The sequence below is a fragment of the Theropithecus gelada genome, chromosome 19, assembly GCF_003255815.1.
Source record: "Theropithecus gelada isolate Dixy chromosome 19, Tgel_1.0, whole genome shotgun sequence".
NCBI lineage: Eukaryota > Metazoa > Chordata > Mammalia > Primates > Cercopithecidae > Theropithecus > Theropithecus gelada.
In genome coordinates this window covers 28,180,217-28,200,297 of record NC_037687.1, presented here as the reverse complement: position 1 = coordinate 28,200,297, position 20,081 = coordinate 28,180,217, and the positions used below count along the sequence as shown (strand labels likewise).

The window sequence follows — 20,081 nt, the reverse complement described above, 5'->3', positions numbered from 1 at the left end:
AGATCTTATTGTATTTTAGGCATCATTCTGGGTGCTGGTGATAAAAGTAGAAAACAAGGCAGAAAAAGTCCCTGTTCTCTTGGAACTTACATTCTAAGGGAGTCAGGATAAGGTCCTACAAGATAAAGCTCCAATGAATCTTGGCCTTCAGGGCCCATCGTCATGTTTTTTCTCATCTGCATCTCTGAACAGTACTTTTCACCCGCTCTCCACCCAGGTATGGGTCATGTGATGTTTAAAGGTTGGGGAATGAAAGATTTTGTCCAAAGATACACAGCTACCAAGCACTGAAGTTGGGATTCCATCCAGATATGAAGGCTTGAAAGCCTGGTGCTCTTGTAGGTGTATCTCAGGTACTGGCACACAGTAGGCGCTCAAAAGCAACTTGCTGATGGACTTGATTCATATTGTCACATATATCTTTCCTTCTTTTGACACCTTCCCAGGGTGGCACAGATTTCTTCTGGTTTAGTCAAACAACCAATTGCAAAGTTTGTCTTCAGAGGCTCTAAGACTAGGTCTGAGAGTAAACCCCTATTCAATGGAGAATGAGTGTAAGGGATGTGTGGGAACTGAGAGGGTTTTGTGAGCTCAGGAGAGTCCAGGGGCTCCAGGTTTATTACAGCCTCCAGGGTTTCTGTGGGCTCTATAAATTTTGCAGACTTTTCTAATTCCAGGGATAATGGTGACTCCAGGTATGATGCACGTTCCACAGGCTTAGCTGGCTCGTTTATCTTGCTTTTCCTGAAAGCGAGGTGCAAAATAGCACAAAGAAAGAAGAATGTTGGAACAGGTCTAGAGTTGAGGTATCCAAATCTTAAAATGAGACCTCTTTGTGCACAGAATTAAAGCAACATGGAGTGAGCACTGGCTTAGCCCTTCCTCACAACCCCATGGTTCGAGCCTGCAACTCGGTCTTCTCCCTCTGGCCCGTCTCTGCACATCCTCAGTGCCAATAACACTGACTGTTCCTCAGACTCTTCAGGGAATCTTGCCTGACTTCCTCAGGTAGGTTTGGTCCCTCCCTCTTCTGCACCACCGCAACTCCCTGGCTCAGCATCCCCTACTGTGAAGGTGCCTTCTCCACCAGTCTAGCTGCTCTTGGAGGACAAGGCCTAGGTTTGGCCCATTTCTGAGACCCCAGTATTGCCCAGCACAAAGATTGGGGGATATTGCAGGAAATATTGGTGGAATTAACAGATGGTTTATCCACTAAAGGACACTAACTATTCATGCAGGGTGTCAGGAAGGCAGCAGGGCAATTCTGATTCTGGAGAATCATAAATGGTAAATAACAGTGAGACCCAGCAACTTCAGACACTGTATCTTCCAAGCCCTGCTGAGGATGTGGGGTACAGGGTGAATGAAGGAGTAACCTGGGCTTGGCCTAATCTCTAACCACTTCAGGCTGACTTGGCCTGTGGCATCTACACCAAGCTGACTGCTGCCAGCCATACACTCAGAGACCAAATCCTTTGGTTTCCACTCTGATGCTACAACTGCTATTAGGGTTTTCCACAACTGCCTTTTCAGTGGGGATTCAGTGTGCTGGTGTGTGTGTGTGTAAATTGATTTTAATTGTTCTTTAAATTGTTTCTCTTAACTTTCATCCTTCTCCTCTCTGGGCCTTAGCTTCCTATTTATAAAATGACCTGAAAGCACACTCTGGTGGTACGTATCCTGCAAGACTGAAGATGATAACACCTTCAAAACACTGTGTGCTCCCTTCCCTATGGGTCTTATTATCAGTATTCCGATAGACCAGATTCCAGACACAATAGGTACATACCAATATGTGGCTCTCAGAAAATGTGGTGACTGTGGGTTTTCCTGGTTCCTCAGGCTTCAGAGACATCTCGAGTTCTTGGCTTGCTCTGACTTTCGAGCTCTTTTTTCCTCTGATTGTTGCAGCTTTCTTCGCCTGCTTCTTTCTGATATGTTTCACTCTAAGGAAATAAGCTTTGGATTGGTTCTGGCTCTCCATCTCCCTGAATCCCGACACGGGCTCTACCTTGACCAGAACTTCTGATTTAAAGCCTCAACAACAGTACCAGCTTGCTGTATGACCTAGGGCAAGCCACACATCCTCTCTGGGAATTAGTTTCACACCCTGAATAATGGGGATACCCTGCTTATTAGGCTGTGGGGCTCAGATGAGGTCAGCTATGAAAGAGCCTTGCAACGGGCAGAGAGCTTGTTACTGCTCTTCAAGTCCAGTTGATTATACTTTGAAAATAGCTCCTCAGTTTGCCCTGCCACCTCACTCCTCATCTTTGTCTCCCCATAGCCGGCCATGCCCAAGTCCCACCTCTCTGGCTGCCCCTCATCACGTGCCCCAGGTCAGGCCTTCTATTTCCTGCTTAATCCGCTGTACCAGCTTCCTGCCTGGCCTCTGACCTTCTGTCTCTCACTCTCTAATCTGTGTCCCACCCCAAGCTCAAGCTTTCCTTCACAGCTTAGCACTCTTCCTAACAGTGCTCCGAACTGAGGATTCAGTCCAAGCTGTCTGGACAGGCTCCCCCGCCTGACTCTCTGACCTGACTTTCTGCAACTCAGCCCTTCCCACTCCATGCTTCTAGCTAATACGTGCAGCTAAGTTTTAACACGCTGTGAACCAACACCAAGGACGTCTTTCAACCTCATTTTTAGCCATTACCTGGCACTCTCAATGCACCTGACATTACACAAAGACACTGGAAATGCCTCAAACATGCCTCCGGGCATCTGCATACAAAGGTTAGGTATCCCTTATCTGAAATGCTTGGGACCAGAAGTGTTTCAGATTTCAATTTTTTTTTTTTTTAGATTTTGGAATATTTGTTTATACATAATGACATATCTTGGGGATAGGAGCCAAGTATAAAAACAAAAGTCAGTTATGTTTCATATACACCTTCTACACATAGCCTGAAGGTAATTTTATATAATACTTAAAATTATTTTGTGCATGAAATAAAGTTTGTGTACATTGAACTATCACATGAGGTCAGGGGTGGAATTTTCTACTTGTGGCATTATGTTGGTGCCTCGAGAACTTTTGGATTTTGGAGCATTTCGGATCTTGGATTTTTGGATTAGATATTCAACGTGTACTATTAATACTTTCCACCAAGCTAATGAGTACTTAGCTCTGCAGGCCCACCACAGCCAGCACCCTGGGGACTCGCTGCTGCCTTCTCCAGGGCTGCCAAGCCCCTTCTTGGCTTTCTCCTTTATAAAGTGTGTTGAAAGTGTCTGTTTTATGATGCAGTTTTACGACTCTGTAGAGTCCTCATGGCCCTGGATTGTGGTGACCATGTTTGGTACCTCTTTCCCTCTTTAGACCCTAAGCTCCTTGAGGGGAGGGGTCCTGTCTTTGCCCTCTCTGTGCCAGGGCTGCAGCCAGGACCTGCCGGGTAGTAGGCTTGCGGGTGAATTTTAACCCTAGTACTCACATGAGAGGGAGGAGGCAGAGGAAGAGCAGCGCAATTACAATTCCCGCATAGATAGCACCCTGGATCAGCCCTTTCACGAAGGCTTGGGAAGCCAAAGAACTCTTTCCTGGAAGCAGAGAGCATGTGAGAAGTTTGGCATTGGAGCCAAAACTCTGCTCCATTCTCTAGCCCCAGTGACTGTCCCCATCCCACTTATTGTCCTCACCCAGTCACCCAGCCCCCTCCACCCTCACTTGACATCAGTAGGATGCTCAAAGCGTGGGTTCCGTTTTGGTTCTTCCCCTCACAGAGAAGTCTCATGCCCATTTCTGGCTCTTCGGTTAGGCTGATGGTGCTGTTAGCCCAGGGGCCAAGCACGGTGGAGGTCACTTGGAGGCTGCCATCCATGCCATCCACACCCACGGGGACTCCTCCCATCCACCACTGCACAGAGGGTGTGGGAATCCCATGGAAGGAACAGCTGCACTGCAGTGTCTTCTCCAAGGAGCAAGAAGAGTTGAGCAGCTTAGCAGGCACTGTGGGGAGGAAGGGTCAGGAGTCAGCAAGGCATCCTGACTTCCCTCTTCCAGTTTCTCCAGGATGCAGCCTTCTCTTTATTTGCTATTCACAAGGAGTTTCCGAAGGACTTTCTGGAAGCCCACAGGATTCAGGCCTCACAGACTAGTTCCCCTCTATCTTCTCCCCTCATCTGGCCTGAACCTGATCGCTAGACCTTCTTGAGGGGTGGCCAGTAAATTTTCTGAGGCTCTACATTGTCTGTGATCCCTCACCTACCCCACAAGGCTAGATGTCCAAGCCAGAGCTCCTACTCTGCTTCTCTTCTTCCCACCCGCAATGTTCCTCTTAGGGTCTGTGATCAGTTCTCCCTCCATCACTTACCGTCTGGATGCTGCTGGGCAAGTCACTCTTATCATTGCTGTTTCCTAGCCTGAAAAATTGGGATATTTGCTGAACCTATCTCATATTATCATTGTTATAAGAATGAATACCCCAAGATTTGTAGTGCACCCAGCTCAGTGCGTAGTGAAGTGTCACCCATTCAATAAATAGAACACCTTTCTCAATTTCCTTCTTCCCGGTCCCAAGTGGCCTTTGGTGGAATATTCACTGGAAGCCAAGAGTACTATGGCATCTTCTGTGTAAGAATGTTGGAAACTGCCTCGCTTTACTTAGAATAGGTAGGACATGGTGGCCATTTGATGAATATCATGGATTAGGAAGGAACGGTCACATCCATCAAGGTCTCCAATAATGAGGAATCTGTCTTCAGCGTTGACACACACTTTTTCATTGAAGTTTTTTGAGGTTACTGGAAGAAAGGGGTAATTTTCCCCTAACCAGTAGCTCCTGATCTTGGTCTCTTCACGTGAGTCACTTGCGGGGTGCTGTTGAGGAATTTGTGGGGGACTCTCATGCATGGCCCCCTCTATGGCTGTCCTCTGAATTGTCTTTTCCATCTGGCAAAGTGTGCCCATGGAAACGCCGAAAAACTTAACTTCAGGGCTTCCAGTAATGTCTGAAACAGCTCTTAGTGCTCTCATGCCTTCATAGCACCCGTACCCTCAATCCCTCTCCCTTGCCCAGTTTGCTATTTGCTTCAGACACCCCAGTCCTGTCAAAATCTGACACACAGAAGATGTCTAATTCACATTGATTATTTGGTACTTATGCCCTTATGTCCTCTTTCTCTGTGCATCCATAGTCCATCCTCTGCCCCCGCCAACACCCAGGCCCTGGAGTCTTGGCTTCCAAACACCCCTCCAGTCCTGCTTCTCACCTTACTTACCCAGCTGTAGCAGTGGAAGCATCACTTGCAGCAGCAACAGTTCTCAGGAATAGCAGAAGCTCTTTCCTATGCTGGTTCTGACATCAGAACCATATGGTTCAGAAGGAGTGAGGTGATGGGTAACTGAAAGAGGATGTGGGGATAGGGAGAGCAGAAAGTATCTTTAGCCAAGTCAGGGGCTTCTGTCTCTGGTCAATATGAAGGCCTGTTCACCTGGAGAAGCAGGAATTATATGGGATGAGATGCTCATGAGCATGTAGGGACAGGGAGGCAACTAAGATAGTCTGTGAAGCCTCAGTGTCATGTCTCCTTAATTCTTTGTTTTATTTATTTATTTATGTGTTTACTTTTATTTATTTATTTATTTGACAGAGTCTCACTGTGTCGTCCAGGCTGGAGTGCAGTGGTGTGATCTCAGCTCACTGCAAGCTCCGCCTCCCGGGTTCATGCCATTCTCCTGCCTGAGCCTCCCGAGTAGCTGGGACTACAGGCGCCCGCCACCACGCCTGGCTAATTTTTTGTATTTTTAGTAGAGATGGGGTTTCACCATGTTACCCAGAATGGTCTCAATCTCCTGACCTCGTGATCCACCCGCCTTGGCCTCCCAAAGTGCTGGGATTACAGGCGTGAGCCACCTCGCCCAGTCTATTCTTTGTTTTATTTTTGTTTTTTGAGACAGAATCTTACTCTGTCACCTAGGCTGGAGTGCATTGGCTCGATCTCGGCTCACTGCAACCTCCGTCTCCCATGTTCAAGCGACTCTTCTGCCTTAGCCTCCCGAGTAGCTGGAATTACAGGTATTCACCACCATGGCCAGTTAATTTCTGTATTTTTAGTAGAGATGAGATTTCGCCATGTTGGCCAGGCTGGTCTCAAACACCTGACCCACCTTGGCCTCCCAAAGTGCTGAGATTACAGGCATAAGCCACCATGCCCGGCTTGTTTTTGTTTTTGAGACAGGGTCTTTCTGTCTCTCTGTCACCCAGTGTGGAGTGCAGTGGTGTGATCACTTAAGATAGAAAAGTGTTGACATTCTCTCAGGAAAAATGTGATAATATTTAGTTTGGTGAGAAGTGTAAAATAACATCTCCCCACTACAGTATAATTGTTTTCCCATAAAATTTGAAATGAATGGTGTAAGTAATGTTATATAGCATGGCACAATGTTCCTGTTTATATCCCATGTAGATATTTATTTAATAAATTTGTTCTCAGTAAATTTCTATTAAAAAAAGAGACAGCACGGGACCCTGTCTCAAAAAAAATGGCCAATTCCAATTCCTACTGGATATCATGACTTAAAAATCCATAGGAATTCCAGCCTGGGCAACATGGTAAAACCCCGTTTCTACAAAAAAATACAAAAATTATCTGGGTGTGGTGGTATGCACCTGTAGTCCAAGCTACTTGAGAGGTTAAGGTGGGAGGATCACCTGAGGTGGGGAGGTCAAGGCTGCAGTCAGCCGTGATCACGCCACTGTACTGTAGCTTGGGCAACAGAGTAAGACTCTATCTCAAAATAAGTAAGTAAGTAAATAAAATACATACATACATAGTAATTCAGAGTGTATGGTATTGACACAAGGATAAATAAAAATATCAGTGGGACAAGCTATATGGTTGAGAAAAATACCTATACATACATGATCACTTGGTTTAGGATAAATACGGCACTGCACAGAAGTTGTTGAAGGACTCTCTTTTGAATAAATTGTGTCAGAATAACTGGATAGCCATACAGCGAAAGGAAATAAGACCTCTACCTCATGTCATACATAAAAATAACTTCTAGGGACATTGGGACACTGTTCTAGAACTGTGCTGTACGAAGAAATATAATGTGAGCTATAAATGTGGACTACATGTATAATTTTAAATTTTCTAGTAGCCACATTAAAAAAGAAGAAACGGTTAAAAATAATTTTAAGATGTTTCATTTAACCTAGTGAAAGAAACCTAGGTTATTCACTAGGTTATTCATATTGAACCTAACCCAATATTTCTACATGCAATCAACACAAAATTGTAAGATTTGGTACATTCTTTATACACTCTTCAAAGCCTTGTATATATTTTACACTTACAGCACACTTCAATTCAGACTAGCCACAATATAAGGGCTCAATAGCCATATGTAGTTAGTAGCTACCGTATTGGTCAGCGGAATTCTTGAATACAACATAGGAGAGTATCTTGGTAAGTTTTAGGTAAGCAAAGATTTCTTTAAAAGGTCCACAAAGCACTAGCTATGAGGAAATATGGATAAAATAGACTATATCAGAATTAATTTCTGCATCAAAAGATACCATTAAGAGAGGAGAAATGCAAGTTACAGGGCTGGAGAAGACACTTGCAACACATACAACATGCTTGCATCCAGATTATAGCAAGGATAAAGAGGGTAATGAATGGTGTAGTACATGAGTGGAGTGTTTGGGGTGAGGATTAATGTTCTATTTCTTGACCTCAATGATGGTTACACTGGCCTGCTCCCTTTGTGATAATCTGATTGTATGCTTACTATCTGTAGTAATACTTCTCTGTATAAAATTGTACTTTGATTTAAAAGCTTGTTTGAAAATAAAGACAGAGAAACAAACAGAAAGGATACAAAAGGGAATATAGAACAGTTGGGACAAGTAGAGATCATGTACCTAGATGTTAGATTTAAATTCCAATGCATCAATGATTTAACTAAATATAAATGGCTTAAATTATCCAGTTATGAATCTAAGATCACCATATTGGAAAAAAGAACCAAAGCCAAACTCTGCCGTTTACAAAAGACACAACCAAAGCATAAATGTAAAGGACAGTTAAAAACCAAAGAATGAAAACATATACCAAGCAAATACCAACCAGAAAACCAGGTAATGTAGACATACCTACATTAACATCCCACAAAGCAGACTTTAAGCAAGAGGCATTACCAAAGATAGAATGGCACATCTCCTAATGATAAGAGGACATTAACAGGAATAAAGTATATATTTAACATTTGTGTTTGCCTACTAACATAGTCCAAAAATATATAAAGCAAAAAAATCTACAAAAATAAAAAGAGAAACAGATATCCACAATACTAGTGTGGCATTTTAATCACTTTTCTCTCAGAAACTGATAGAACAAACAGACTATTGGAATATATAAGGATTTCAACAACTTCATCAGCAAATTTGACCAAAAATATATAGAGAATACTGCATTCAATAACTGCAGAATACAATTTCTTCGTAAGCACACAGAGAACATTTACAGAAATTGACCATAGCTGGATCATAAGACAAACCTTAACAAAATTTCCATGAAAATATTTAAAATCTCATTAATAACCAGCAAGATGTCTGCTAAAACCATGAGATACCAGTACATATCTAGCTGGATATTTTAAAAGACTGACAGTATATCAAGTCTTGGTGAGAATGTGGTGCTCAACTTTCACACACTATTGATGGAAATATAAATCAGGGCAACAAAGTTATCAAAGTAGAAGATACACATACTCTATGACCCCCAAATTCCACTCCCAGATATATAGTTTATAGAAATGTTTGTGCATATGTATGCCAAAAAATCATGCAAAAATGTTTACAGTGGTATTATTTAAAAATAGCTAAAACGTTAAACAATCCAAAGGCCAGTAAACACAGAATTTTTAAAAATGAGATACTACACAGTATCAAAAACCTATGAGCTAATGCTAGATGCAACATGGCCCATCCTTACAAATAAAATATTGAATTAACAAAGCCAGACACAAATGAGTAACAATGTATGGCAGCATTTCTCTAAAATTTTAAAAAAACTGGGCAAAATCAAGTGTTTAAGAACGCAGGCACAAGTCGTAAAAATCCTTTAAAAGTTGCCAAGAAATGTCCAGCATAAAAGGTAGGATATTAATTGCCTTTGTGGGAGGAAGGAGGTCTGTTTCTCTTTTTCCTTTATTATTTGTAGGGGGTATGAACAGGTCTTTTGAGATACTGGCTATAGTGAATTCCATAAGGCTGTACCCTATATAGGCGTCCTTTTAATAGTACAGTTTTCCATTGCCCATCTGCCTAACCATATGGCCAGGCCATTGGCCACTGCCCATGAATTGGTAAAAACCCAAACATAGAGGCAATTCAGCCCACTGAAGTGACTTGTTTTTACCTTCCTCAATACGAGTGTCAGTCTTCCAAACAGGATGCTGTTAATTCACTTTGGAATTGCCATCCATAAATCAAACAGCTCTTAGTTGGTCAGTGGAGACCTATTAATAGACATCATCCAAGTAATAATAGGATCTAGCAGCTCTTCAGTAGGGAAAAAGAGGCCACCTGTTCATAAACATAACGAGCACCTCCTTGCATTTCTCTGGTAGCATGTTCCTGTATCAACAATTTCCATTTTATTATGAGACTCTTTTGGGCATGGCCTTTCTTATCACAGTGTTTTTCCAACATTACAAACACATCATGAGTATTTCAGGTGTCAGGATTATTATGTCCTTCCATGACAGGGCAGACTCAAAGCCCAATAGGCTAGTTGTCTGTCAAACGGAAATTTTCTGGCCCCAAATCCCAGCATTCACCACTGGGTGGTGCTCACTGGCCTTAGCTCCAGTCTGCCTAAATAAACCAAACATTAAGCTTCTAAATGTTTTGTTCACCAGATACCCTGTACTGTTTCAAATGAACAATTAGTGTGGGCTTAGGCAATCTTATTGGTTCCTATTTAGCATATTCAATCAATATTGGTTGAAGGGAAGATTTACATGCCTTCTGTTTTATAATAGTATGTAGGGGAGCTCTTCCCTAGTTGGACACAATATCCTTCCTCAATATACATTTACATAAATACATTCACATAATACATTCACACAGTCTGTCCGAACATTCCAATTTTCATCCAAAGTTTCACCTGAATCTCGTCCACTTTTGCAATCCTATGTCTTCGCAATCTAACCATAGATGCTATTAGAATTTCACCAACCTTTTTGGAATCACAGTGTATAAGGCTCCCACATGAGTCCCAGAAATACCTCTTATCCACCCCCTGACTATTTTACCGCTAATGTGCCTATGACTTTGGGTCCTCAGTTAGGGGTCAGGCCAAGCAACCCAGGCCCTTTTGTCATTTATCTTGATTAGATCACATGTTCATCCCCTCAGGAGATCTGAGGTCAGATTTCTCATTGTCATGTTTGCCTTCTGGCTTTTAAAATTCCTCCAAACTAGGGTAAATATAGCAGACTTGATGGGGGCCCTTCGACACTGGAGGGCCAGTCTGGGTTCTCACTGCTCCACCTATTTTCTAAGAGTGCTCCATTGAGACCTTTGTTTTAACTCCCTCAATGTCTGCTTAACTCATCTCATTTCTTAATAACTGTTTCAAGATTTCCACCCTCTTGGAAATGTTCATCTTTTCTCACTCTCTGGTGAATCACTCTAATTTTCTTTGCCATCTATCATTTCAGCCTAACTTTGCCCTTTAGCAGTAGCCCCGAGGCTAGCAGCTGTAGCTCAATTGGGCCAGCATCAGGATCCGCCTCAGCCACTTTCATTTTAACCATTACAGATAAAAATAGCCAAGGGATTGTCTATTTGGTTTGTTTCCTTATGCATCCAGTGGGTCAGTTTCTTAGGGGTTGGATGCATTGTATTGAAAAAGCAGTGGTAACTTTTAACTCCTGTAACTGTTTGCAGAACAGCTGCATTTCTATATGCACGGTAACTGCAGGACAGTCCAGGAATCAAAGGCTCATCATCTTGACTTCACATCCTTCCTCTTCTCAAACCATATGTGTCAGTGAGTCAGGGCTGTTCTGGTGAATCCCATTTCTGATACAACTGAAAAGTTAGGGAATGATCCACAAGATCCCCTCATTTCTGACACCAACTGAAGATATCAAGGATCCCTGATTACCCTCATTTCTCTAATCATTTGCAGGTTTTTGGAGCCCCAAGACTATCCTTAGGTTTGGTAATTCACTAGAAGTACTCACAGAATTCACTGAAAGTTGTTATACTTATGATTACTGTTTACTACAACTAAAGGAAAGAGATTAAAATCAGCCAAGGGAAGACACACAGGGCAGAGTCCAGAAGTTCCCCACACAAAGCTTCTAGTTGTCCTCTCCCTGTGGAGTCATGGACAGCGTAACTTAATTTGCCTATTCTGGCAAAATTATCTTTTCGTTTTTATCATTGAATAATATTCCATTGTATGGATATACCACATTTTGTTTATCCATTCATCAGTTGATGGCATTTGGGTTGTTTCTACTATTTGGCTACTGTGAATCAATCCTTTTTTTTTTTTTTAAAGAGATGGAGTCTCAACCCTGTCACCCTGGCACCCTGGCTGGTGTGCAGTGGTACAATCACAGCTCCCTACAGCCTCGAACTCCTGGGCTCAAGTAGTCCTCCACATCAGTCTCTTGAGTAGCTGGGACTTTAAGGGCTCACCACTAGATCCAGTTAATTTAAAAAATTATTTTCTGTAGAGAGAGAGTCGAGTCTTGCTATATTGCCCAGGCTGGTTCTGAACTCCTGGGCTCAAGCAATTCTCCCACCTCAGCCTCCCAAAGTGCTAGGATTACAGGCATGAGCCACTATGCCCTGCTGTGAATCAATTCTGATTGACTGAATCATGCTATGACTACTAACTACTTTTTTGGTTAACATCTAATGAGAAACTGTGGTTACCATTTACAACTCTAGAGACATAGAAATTTTATCTAACTTTTATATTAGTCTCAAGAACGCTGTGAGGTACATCTCATTATCAACACGTCAAAAAGGAAGGCAGAGCTCCACAAAAGCACTATGACTGCCCCCAAGATATGCAGCCATTAGGCTGATAGATTTCAGACTCAACCTTTGACTACCAATGTGGTGTCTTTTTTATGATTCTATTTTGCCTTAAAAACTGCTGTATAAGCATGGTGAAGTTCATTCTCCTCTCCAAGTCCATTTCCTCATGAATAAAATATAAGAATAAATCAGCTAGCCCTGATGTGACACACAGTATACTTAGATTTTTCCTGGAAGTGGACCAAAAGTCAGAAGACCTAATCTTTGTCGCTGCTTTCTGGGTGATTCCGGGTAAGTCACTTCCCTCACTGTCAGCCTGCTTCACAGACTAAAAACACTCGTAAATGAGTTTTGTTTGGCCCACAAATGTTTACTTTTTAAAATTAACTTTTAAAATGGGATAACATTTAATAAGCAGGGCACTTCACAAAAAATTCAAACAACCGGCTTCTCTCTCTCTCTTCTTTTAAGTTCAAGTCAAATTGCCTAGATACGAAAGTTAGCTGTTTTATAGTGTGCAAGTGGCTTCACCTCTCTCTAGGCCTATTTGCTCATTTTTAAAACATGGATAATAATATCACTCATGTTAGAGTTGTTGTTAAGATTAAATGAGTCAGTAGAACAGAACCTCACATTTGGTAAGCACTCAAAATATGTTATTTACTATGTATTAGGTTCCCTGCTTGGCTCCTATCAGTATTTGACTTGGAACCACTTTTTCATTTTTTTAAAATACAGGGTCTGGAGTGCAGTGGCACTAACACGGCTCCCTGCAGCCTCAACTTTCCAGGCTCAAGTGATCCTCCCACTTCAGCCTCCAGAGTAGCTGGGACTATAGGCACAAACCACCACGTTCAGCTAATTAAAATTTTTTTTGTAGAGACAGAGTCTCACTATGTTACCCAGGCTGGTCTTACAAACTCCTGGGCTCAAGCAATCTTCTCACCTCAGCCTCCCAAAGTGCTGGGAGTACAGCCATGAGCCAACACACTCAGCCTGGGACCACTCTTGACCACCCCTAATCCCTCCCCAGAGTTCTGGAACCAGCCCTCTCCTTTCCTATTCCATATTTCTACATGTTTTACAGGACCTCTCTGAGTGGTCTGTGCTCCCAACCCTTAGCTTCCAGACTGACTGCCCTTTTTCCTTCTCACATAAAAAAGATGTTGCCCAGGTTGCCAGGTCATTAAATGCCTCTCTCCCTCACACCACATATCCACTTTCTTTCTGCATTGTCAATTTTTTTTTCCTTCTCCTTTCTCCCATTTAAAAGCCTGCATTAGATGGTTGGAATGAGCCTTGCCTAGGTCCTGGCTCAGGATTTGCCAGTAAAGCACTGAATAACTGTGGTCAAGTATTTTACCCTCCTCTTATTTCCTCACGTGTAACATGAATGGGTTTTACTGCTGGAGATGTAATGATCCATTTAACTACAAAATTCTGATTTCTTCTTTCTTCTCTACATCAGCTTTAGAGCATACATGTGATGACTCTTCATGCACCCATTATATTTTCCTTTCCTTTCTTTTTTTTTTTTTTTTTTTTTGAGACAGAGTCTCGCTGTGTTGCCCAGGCTGGAGTGCAGTGGCATGATCTTGGCTCACTGCAACCTCTGCCTCCAGGGTTCAAGTGATTCTCTTGCTTCAACCTCCCGAGTAGCTGGGACTACAGGCATGGGCCGCCACACCCGTCTAATTTTTGTATTTTTAGAAGAAACGGGGTTTCACCATGTTGGCCAGGCTGATCTCCAACTCCTGACCTCAAGTGATCCCCCGGCCTCAGCCTCCCATAGTGCTAGGATTACAGATGTGAGCCACTGCGCCCAGCCTATTTTCTTTGACCATCGCGTCTCTCAATTTTCCTTCTGTCTCTTGTTCCAAAGGGCTCCAGGATATTCTCTGTTCTCAGCACACTTCCATCTGTGTATTTCCTTAGCAGGATGTGAGTGATGCAAAGGTGTTCGGCTTTCTAAGGGAAGGGCTGACTTACTAATGACTGACCTATTTATGGTGAGGGAAACGATTTTCTAGGGAAACCAGGATGATTACCAACGAAACCGATAGACACACACGGGATAACTGTGTGATTAATGACTGGGTGCCTTGCAGGGGTGTAACTTACCAAGAGACCGACTTAACAGGAATCTAATTAAACGATGAACAGGGCAGGCTCTGAAGGGAGTGGATTTTCTCATGAACTGATTTTCAAAGGGACTAACCGTCGACTCATAACGGCACTGACCTGATTGTGAACCCACGGGCCACTTGCTTACCTTCTTGGTAGACGGATGGCGCCCCAGCTGCCCTCGGGCTGACCAGGTGACTGACGTGGTGGAGGCTGAGGAACGCCGTCACTGGCTCCTGGCGAACTTCCTGACTATGCTTAATCTCACCGCCTGACTGATCCAGATTTGGCCTCTGTCTGTTCAAAGGGCTCGCAGGGGCCTCACTGGCACGAGAGCCGCCCTGGTGGCCTAACCGACCTGCGGCTGCCCCACGGCCCAAGGATCCGCTGACTGATGCTGACTGGAAGCCCAGTTAGTGCAGGTTCAATGAAGGAACCCAACAACCGCCAACAACTGCCAGGGACCCAACAACCGCCAGAACCCAACAACCGCCAGGGACGCCAACAGGCCAGGCATGGCCTTGTGCGACTAGGGATCCTCAGAGATAGCGGCGTGAGGGGCGTGATAGTCGGCTGCACAGAGAGAGCGGCCTGAGACGCTGCATAGCAGCCACAGGACTTGCTAGCTCGCATCCTTAGGTGAGTGCATCCACCCCGCAGCCAATCAGTGGCTGCATGGGCTCACTTTACAGCCAATCAGAGGCTGCATGAGCTTATTTTACAGCCAATCAATGAGGCAGAAGAAGCATTGCCTCCACAGGCTTGTGCCCCTGGGAACTGATGCACAGCTGCCAGAGTCAATCAGGAACTGCAACTGCAACTCCCGCCTCCAACCTTTGTGCCCAGTTGGATCTTGAGGGCTTGAGCCAATCCGCAGCCGGGGGCAGTGCCAGGGTAGTTGTGGGTGCCAATTTTCTTCTCAGCAAGGCCTTTCCAGCCCATGCTGATGAAACCACGCTCCTCTCCAACCCTGAGGACTCCGTTCCTGTTGTTTAACCCTATTTATTTTTTCTCACACTTTATCCGTCACGCACTTTTTTACCCATTACGCTTTCAAAATGACAGACGCATTTGAGGTAGAGCAACTCCATCTTGAATAGGAGCTGGGTAAAATGAGGCTGAGACCTACTGGGCTGCATTCCCAGAGGGCTAAGGCCTTCTAAGTTACAGGATGATATAGGCGATCAGCACAAGATACAGGTCATAAAGACCTTGCTGATAAAACAGGTTGCAGTAAAGAAGCCAGCCAAGGCTGGGTGCGGTGACTCACGCCTGTAATCCCAACACTTTGGGAGGCCGACGCGGGCAGATCACCTGAGGTCAGGGGTTTGAGAACAGCCTGCTAACACCGCGAAACCCTGTCTATTAAAAATACAAAAATTAGCTGGGCGTGGTGACAGGCACCTGTAACCCCAGCTACTTGGGAGGCTGAGGCAGGAAAATCACTTGACCCCGTGAGGTGGAGGTTGCAGTGAGCCGAGATCGCACCACTGCACTCCAGTCTGGGCAACAGAGTGTGACTCTGTTTCAAAAGGGAAAAAAAAAAAGAAGCCAGCCAAACACCACCAAAACCAAAATGACAACGAGAGTGACCTCTGGTCATCCTCACTGCTACACTCCTACCAACACCCGGACGTTTCACAAATGCCATGGCAACGTCAGGAAGTTACCTTATATGGTCTAAAAAGGGGAGGCATGAATAATTCACCCCTTGTTTAGCATGTCATCAAGAAATAAAAATGGGCAACTGGCAGCCCTCTGGGCTGCTCTGTCTATGGAGTAATCATTCTTTTATTCTTTTACTTTCTTTTTTTTTTTTTTTTTTTTTTTTGAGACGGAGTCTCGCTGTGTCGCCCAGGCTGGAGTGCAGTGGCCGGATCTCAGCTCATTGCAAGCTCCGCCTCCCGGATTCACGCCATTCTCCTGCCTCAGCCTCCCGAGTAGCTGGGACTACAGGCGCCCGCCACCTCGCCCGGCTAGTTTTTTTGTATTTTTTAGTAGAGACGGGGTTTCACCATGTTAGCCAGGATGGTCTTGATCTCCTGACCTCGTGATCCGCCCGTCTCGGCCTCCCAAAGTGCTGGGATTACAGGCTTGAGCCACCGCGCCCGGCCTCTTTTACTTTCTTAATAAACTTGCTTTCACGTTACTCTATGAAATAGCCCTGAATTCTTTCTTGCGTGAGCTCCAAGAACCCTCTCTTGGGGTCTGGATCAGAACCCCTTTCTGTAACAAAAACACTCTTTGCTAAATATCATTTGCTAATGATACTTTGGTTTATGGTTTTGTAGCAGGACGAGCCGCAGACAAAACTCCTCAGACACCGAAATAAAGAAGGAAGGGGTTTATTCGGGCGGGGGCATCGGCAAGACTTCTGTCTCAAGAGCTGAGCCCCCCGAGTGAGCAATTCCTGTCCCTTTTAAGGGCTCACAACTCTAGGGGGGTTCATGTGAGAGAGTCATGATTGATTGAGCAAGCATGGGGTACGTGACTGGGGGCTGCATGCACTGGTAATTAGATCGGAACAAAACAAGATAGGGATTTTCACAGTGCATTTCCATACAATGTCTGTAATCTATAGATAACATAACTGATTAGGTCAGGGGTCGATCTTTAACTACGAGGCCCAGGGTGTGGTGCCAGGCTGTCTGCCTGTGAATTTCATTTCTGCCTTTTAGTTTTTACTTCTTCTTTCTTTGGAGGCAGAAACTGGGCATAAGATGATATGAGGGGTGGTCTCCTCCCTTAGTTTGACTGTGCCACTAGAATAGAAGCTCACTTTTTGGTTTTATTTTGTGGTACATAGGAGACCTCCACTGCCTATTACAACAGTCACCACCTCCCTGTTGCAGTAGTTCCCCTTCCACTCCTGCAAAGGTTCTTCTCCCTTTATTGGAAAAATTGTTTTGGATAAAATCTTGCTTTATTTATGTGCTTTTTTTTTTTTTTTTTTATGTGACAGACTGAAGGATGATGTTCACCCTCCAGGGCCTTACCGCATGGTCCTTGCAGAGCAGGCCCCAGATAGACTTCCCGAGAGGGGACCTGACTTTGTTCCTTTTACCGTAGCTGTGGCAGACTGACTGCTATCACCCAAACATCTGCCAGGCCCTCTTCTACCTCCTTGCTTTGTAACTGAAATTATCAATACTTAAACTGTAATGCCCAGACCGTTTGTTCCCCAAAGAAGACCACCAGAGTCCAGATTCAAAGCCAAGCGGCAAGGATCTTTTACTGCAAGTTCAAACTTGGTCCCTCCATTCCACAGCATACAAGAGGGCCCCGAACAATGCGAGTGCTTGCTTTTTATAGCCCGATGTAAATAGGATACGTAAAGTTACAGAGGAATAAGGGAATTCTTTTGGTTACAGCATTACAATTGGTTTACATTTTAAGTTATACATTTAGTAGTTTTTCTATTGGTTCCCGCGCTTTCAGTAAAACCTCAAACGCTGTGTCCTTATCGGGGATTTTCCAGGTGGTGTTTGTCAGGAAATTGAGAGATATATGGTGGGATGTGTTTGTACTGGGCTCAGGAAGTTGAGAGATATATGGTGTTTGTACTGGGCTCAGGAAGTTGAGAGATATATGGTGTTTGTACTGGGCTCAGGAAGTTGAGAGATATATGGTGTTTGTACTGGGCCTGTTTGTGTTGAGCCCGGGGCTGAAGAATGTGCCTGATTTCTTTCAAAACTGCTTTCCTTCTCTTCTCTGCTTGGCCAGCTCTTGCTTTCCCTTCAAGGTGCAGTTAGAAAGGAGCTTCCTCTGAGAAGCCTTTTCTAACTTCTTTCCCATCCCGGAAAGCTCTTGCCCTTGGGTCCCCAGACCCTAGGCCATAATTATCCTCATAATTTATATCCCTTGCCATGTTTATAGGAACCTTATCATACTGTGTTTTAGTAAGTTACCTATTTCTGTCCCTTTCCCAAACCTTAGCCCATGAACTTGAGCTCTCCCAATTATCAAAATAACTAATTGGGAAGCCATTAGGCTGAGATGGCTCCAAGACCTTGGTTTCCAAGTAAGCAAATTGGAACCTAACTCGAAGTGAATGGTCGTATCCTAGAAAAATGAAACTTAGGCTTAACCAATCGAAACTGCCTACTAACCTCTGAGTAGATACTTTACCAATCAGAAACCGCCAGTTGACCTCTAATTACAAACTTTAAGGCTACTGTTCTCCTTCAACCAGGTGAAACTATTTTCTTTGTTTTGATTTCAGGAACACCTTATAAAAGTTTTCCTTGTGTGCCCACTAGGCGGTCTGGCACTTCTGGATTAATGAATGTCAGCTCCAATAAGCTCTTTAAAATTTTAATATGCCCGAGTTTATCTTCTCATATGAGCGAGGGACTGTATCTTCTTCCTTTTGGTATTCCTGGGGGCACTGAAGCAGTTAGGTTGCCTGGGGTATAAACCTGGGGTTCCTTTGGCACATGCCAGGGAAATTTAGGACACGAAACACATGAGGATTTTAGGAGTGGAGGTTTAATAGGTAGAAGAGAAAAGAAACTGCTTCCTCTATAGAGGAAGGGGTCTTGGAACGGAAAAAAAGACCACCTGGTGGTGAACGCTGTGAATTTTATAGTCCGGTTTGAGGAGGTGGCCTCGAATTCACATAAGGCTCATAGATTGGTTTGATCAGGTATAATGTTTACATAGCCCACAAGGAAGGATGGTATCCCCACCCTAATTTTCTTATGCAAATGGACTTTCCAGTTGATTGGTGCCATTTTGTCTGCTCCTTACAGCACACGTGTCTAACAGACAAGGGAAGATGGAGCGGCCATCTTGAAAATGTCTAGTTCTTAGTTCCTGCCCTCATTCACTCATGTAAGCTCCCAGCTTGCAGGTTGCTCTTTGTTAGAAACTGATTTGGGGCTGTGATCTGTGGCTCACACCTATAATCCCAACACTTTGGGAGGCGTAGGCAGGTGGATCACCTGAGGTCAGGAGTTCGAGACCAGCCTGATCAACAAGGTGAAACCCCGTCTCTACTAAAAATACAAAAATTAGCCGGGCGTGGTGGCAGGTGCCTGCAGTCCCAGCTACTTGGGAGGCTGAGACAGGAGAATTGCTTGAACCCGGGAGGCAGAGATTGCAGTGAGCCAAGATCATGCCAGTGCATTCCAGCCTGGGCTATGGAGCCAGATTCCATCTCAAAAAAAAAAAAAAAAAAAAGAAGAAGAAGAAATTGGCAGTTTCTTTTCTTGAAAAGACCTTGAAAAGAAGAACTAGAGAAAGTTCATTTTGTTCAAGTATCTACGTGAATACAGAGGAGGAGGGCTGTAATTCAGTGTTTCTCAATTGGGTGCTTTTTTGTGCCCTGATAGACACCTGAAAATGTCTGGAGTCCTTTTTGGTTGTCAAAACTGGGCTAGGGGAGCTACTGACATCTTGTGTGTACAACCTACAACCCAGAGATGCTGCTCAACATCTCACAATGCACTCTTGTTCCCAGACCAAACCAAGGGTCAGGGAACAAGAGTTCTCTTAGCCCAATGACAAGATACAGGTGAACTGGGAGAGAAGGGAGTTTATTTCTGTAACTGGGTACAGGGAGAAGACCTGGAAAATATTGCCAGACCAACTCAAAATTACAAAGTTTTCCAGAGCTCCTATACCTTGTAAGCTATTTGTCTACAGGTAAGTGTGCATTCATCTAAAGACGTAAGCGATTAACTTATTCCAATCCATAACTAAGATCTCAGTCCTGAAGATCTTCCTCTGGAGCCTCAGTAAATGTACTTAATCTAAATGTAGCAGGACGAGTCGCAGACGAAACCTCTCAGACGCCGAGTGGTAGAAGGAAGGGCTTTATTCAGCTGGGAGCATCGGCAAGCTACTGCCTTAAAATCTGAGCTCTCCGAGTGCACAATTTCTGTCCCTTTTAAGGGCTCACAACACTGAAGATTTTACATGAAAGGTCATGATTGATTT

The 20,081-nt window shown here is 44.0% G+C and overlaps 2 protein-coding genes across 2 annotated transcripts in view; both read right to left on the bottom strand.

Moving 5' to 3' along the window:
- SIGLECL1 (SIGLEC family like 1) lies at window positions 1–14,713 on the bottom strand. Its single transcript, XM_025367041.1, has 6 exons — window positions 14,290–14,713; window positions 5,221–5,433; window positions 3,668–3,949; window positions 3,435–3,540; window positions 1,790–1,946; window positions 1–744 (listed from the first exon to the last, which is right to left on the bottom strand). Exons 2-6 carry the CDS (start codon window positions 5,240–5,242, stop codon window positions 718–720), a joined length of 594 nt encoding a protein of 197 aa, XP_025222826.1. The 5' UTR covers window positions 5,243–5,433; window positions 14,290–14,713; the 3' UTR covers window positions 1–717.
- Window positions 5,800–20,081, bottom strand: part of CD33 (CD33 molecule) — a 31,455-nt gene continuing 17,173 nt past the window's right edge. The window contains exon 8 of the transcript XR_003116867.1: window positions 5,800–5,855. The gene's annotated coding sequence lies outside the window, so the exon portion shown is untranslated. The remainder of the gene's footprint in view (window positions 5,856–20,081) is intronic.

Bases quoted from the DNA above. Each gene is read 5' to 3' on its own strand.
- SIGLECL1 (XM_025367041.1), bottom strand. From the start codon at position 5,242: ATGCTTCCACTGCTACAGCTGG. The intron at 3,541-3,667 runs GTGAGGGTGGAG...CTCTGCTTCCAG, and splicing joins GAGCATCCTACTGATGTCAA to GAAAGAGTTCTTTGGCTTCC. The intron at 1,947-3,434 runs GTGAGTACTAGG...TTATTTCCTTAG, and splicing joins CTCTGCCTCCTCCCTCTCAT to AGTGAAACATATCAGAAAGA.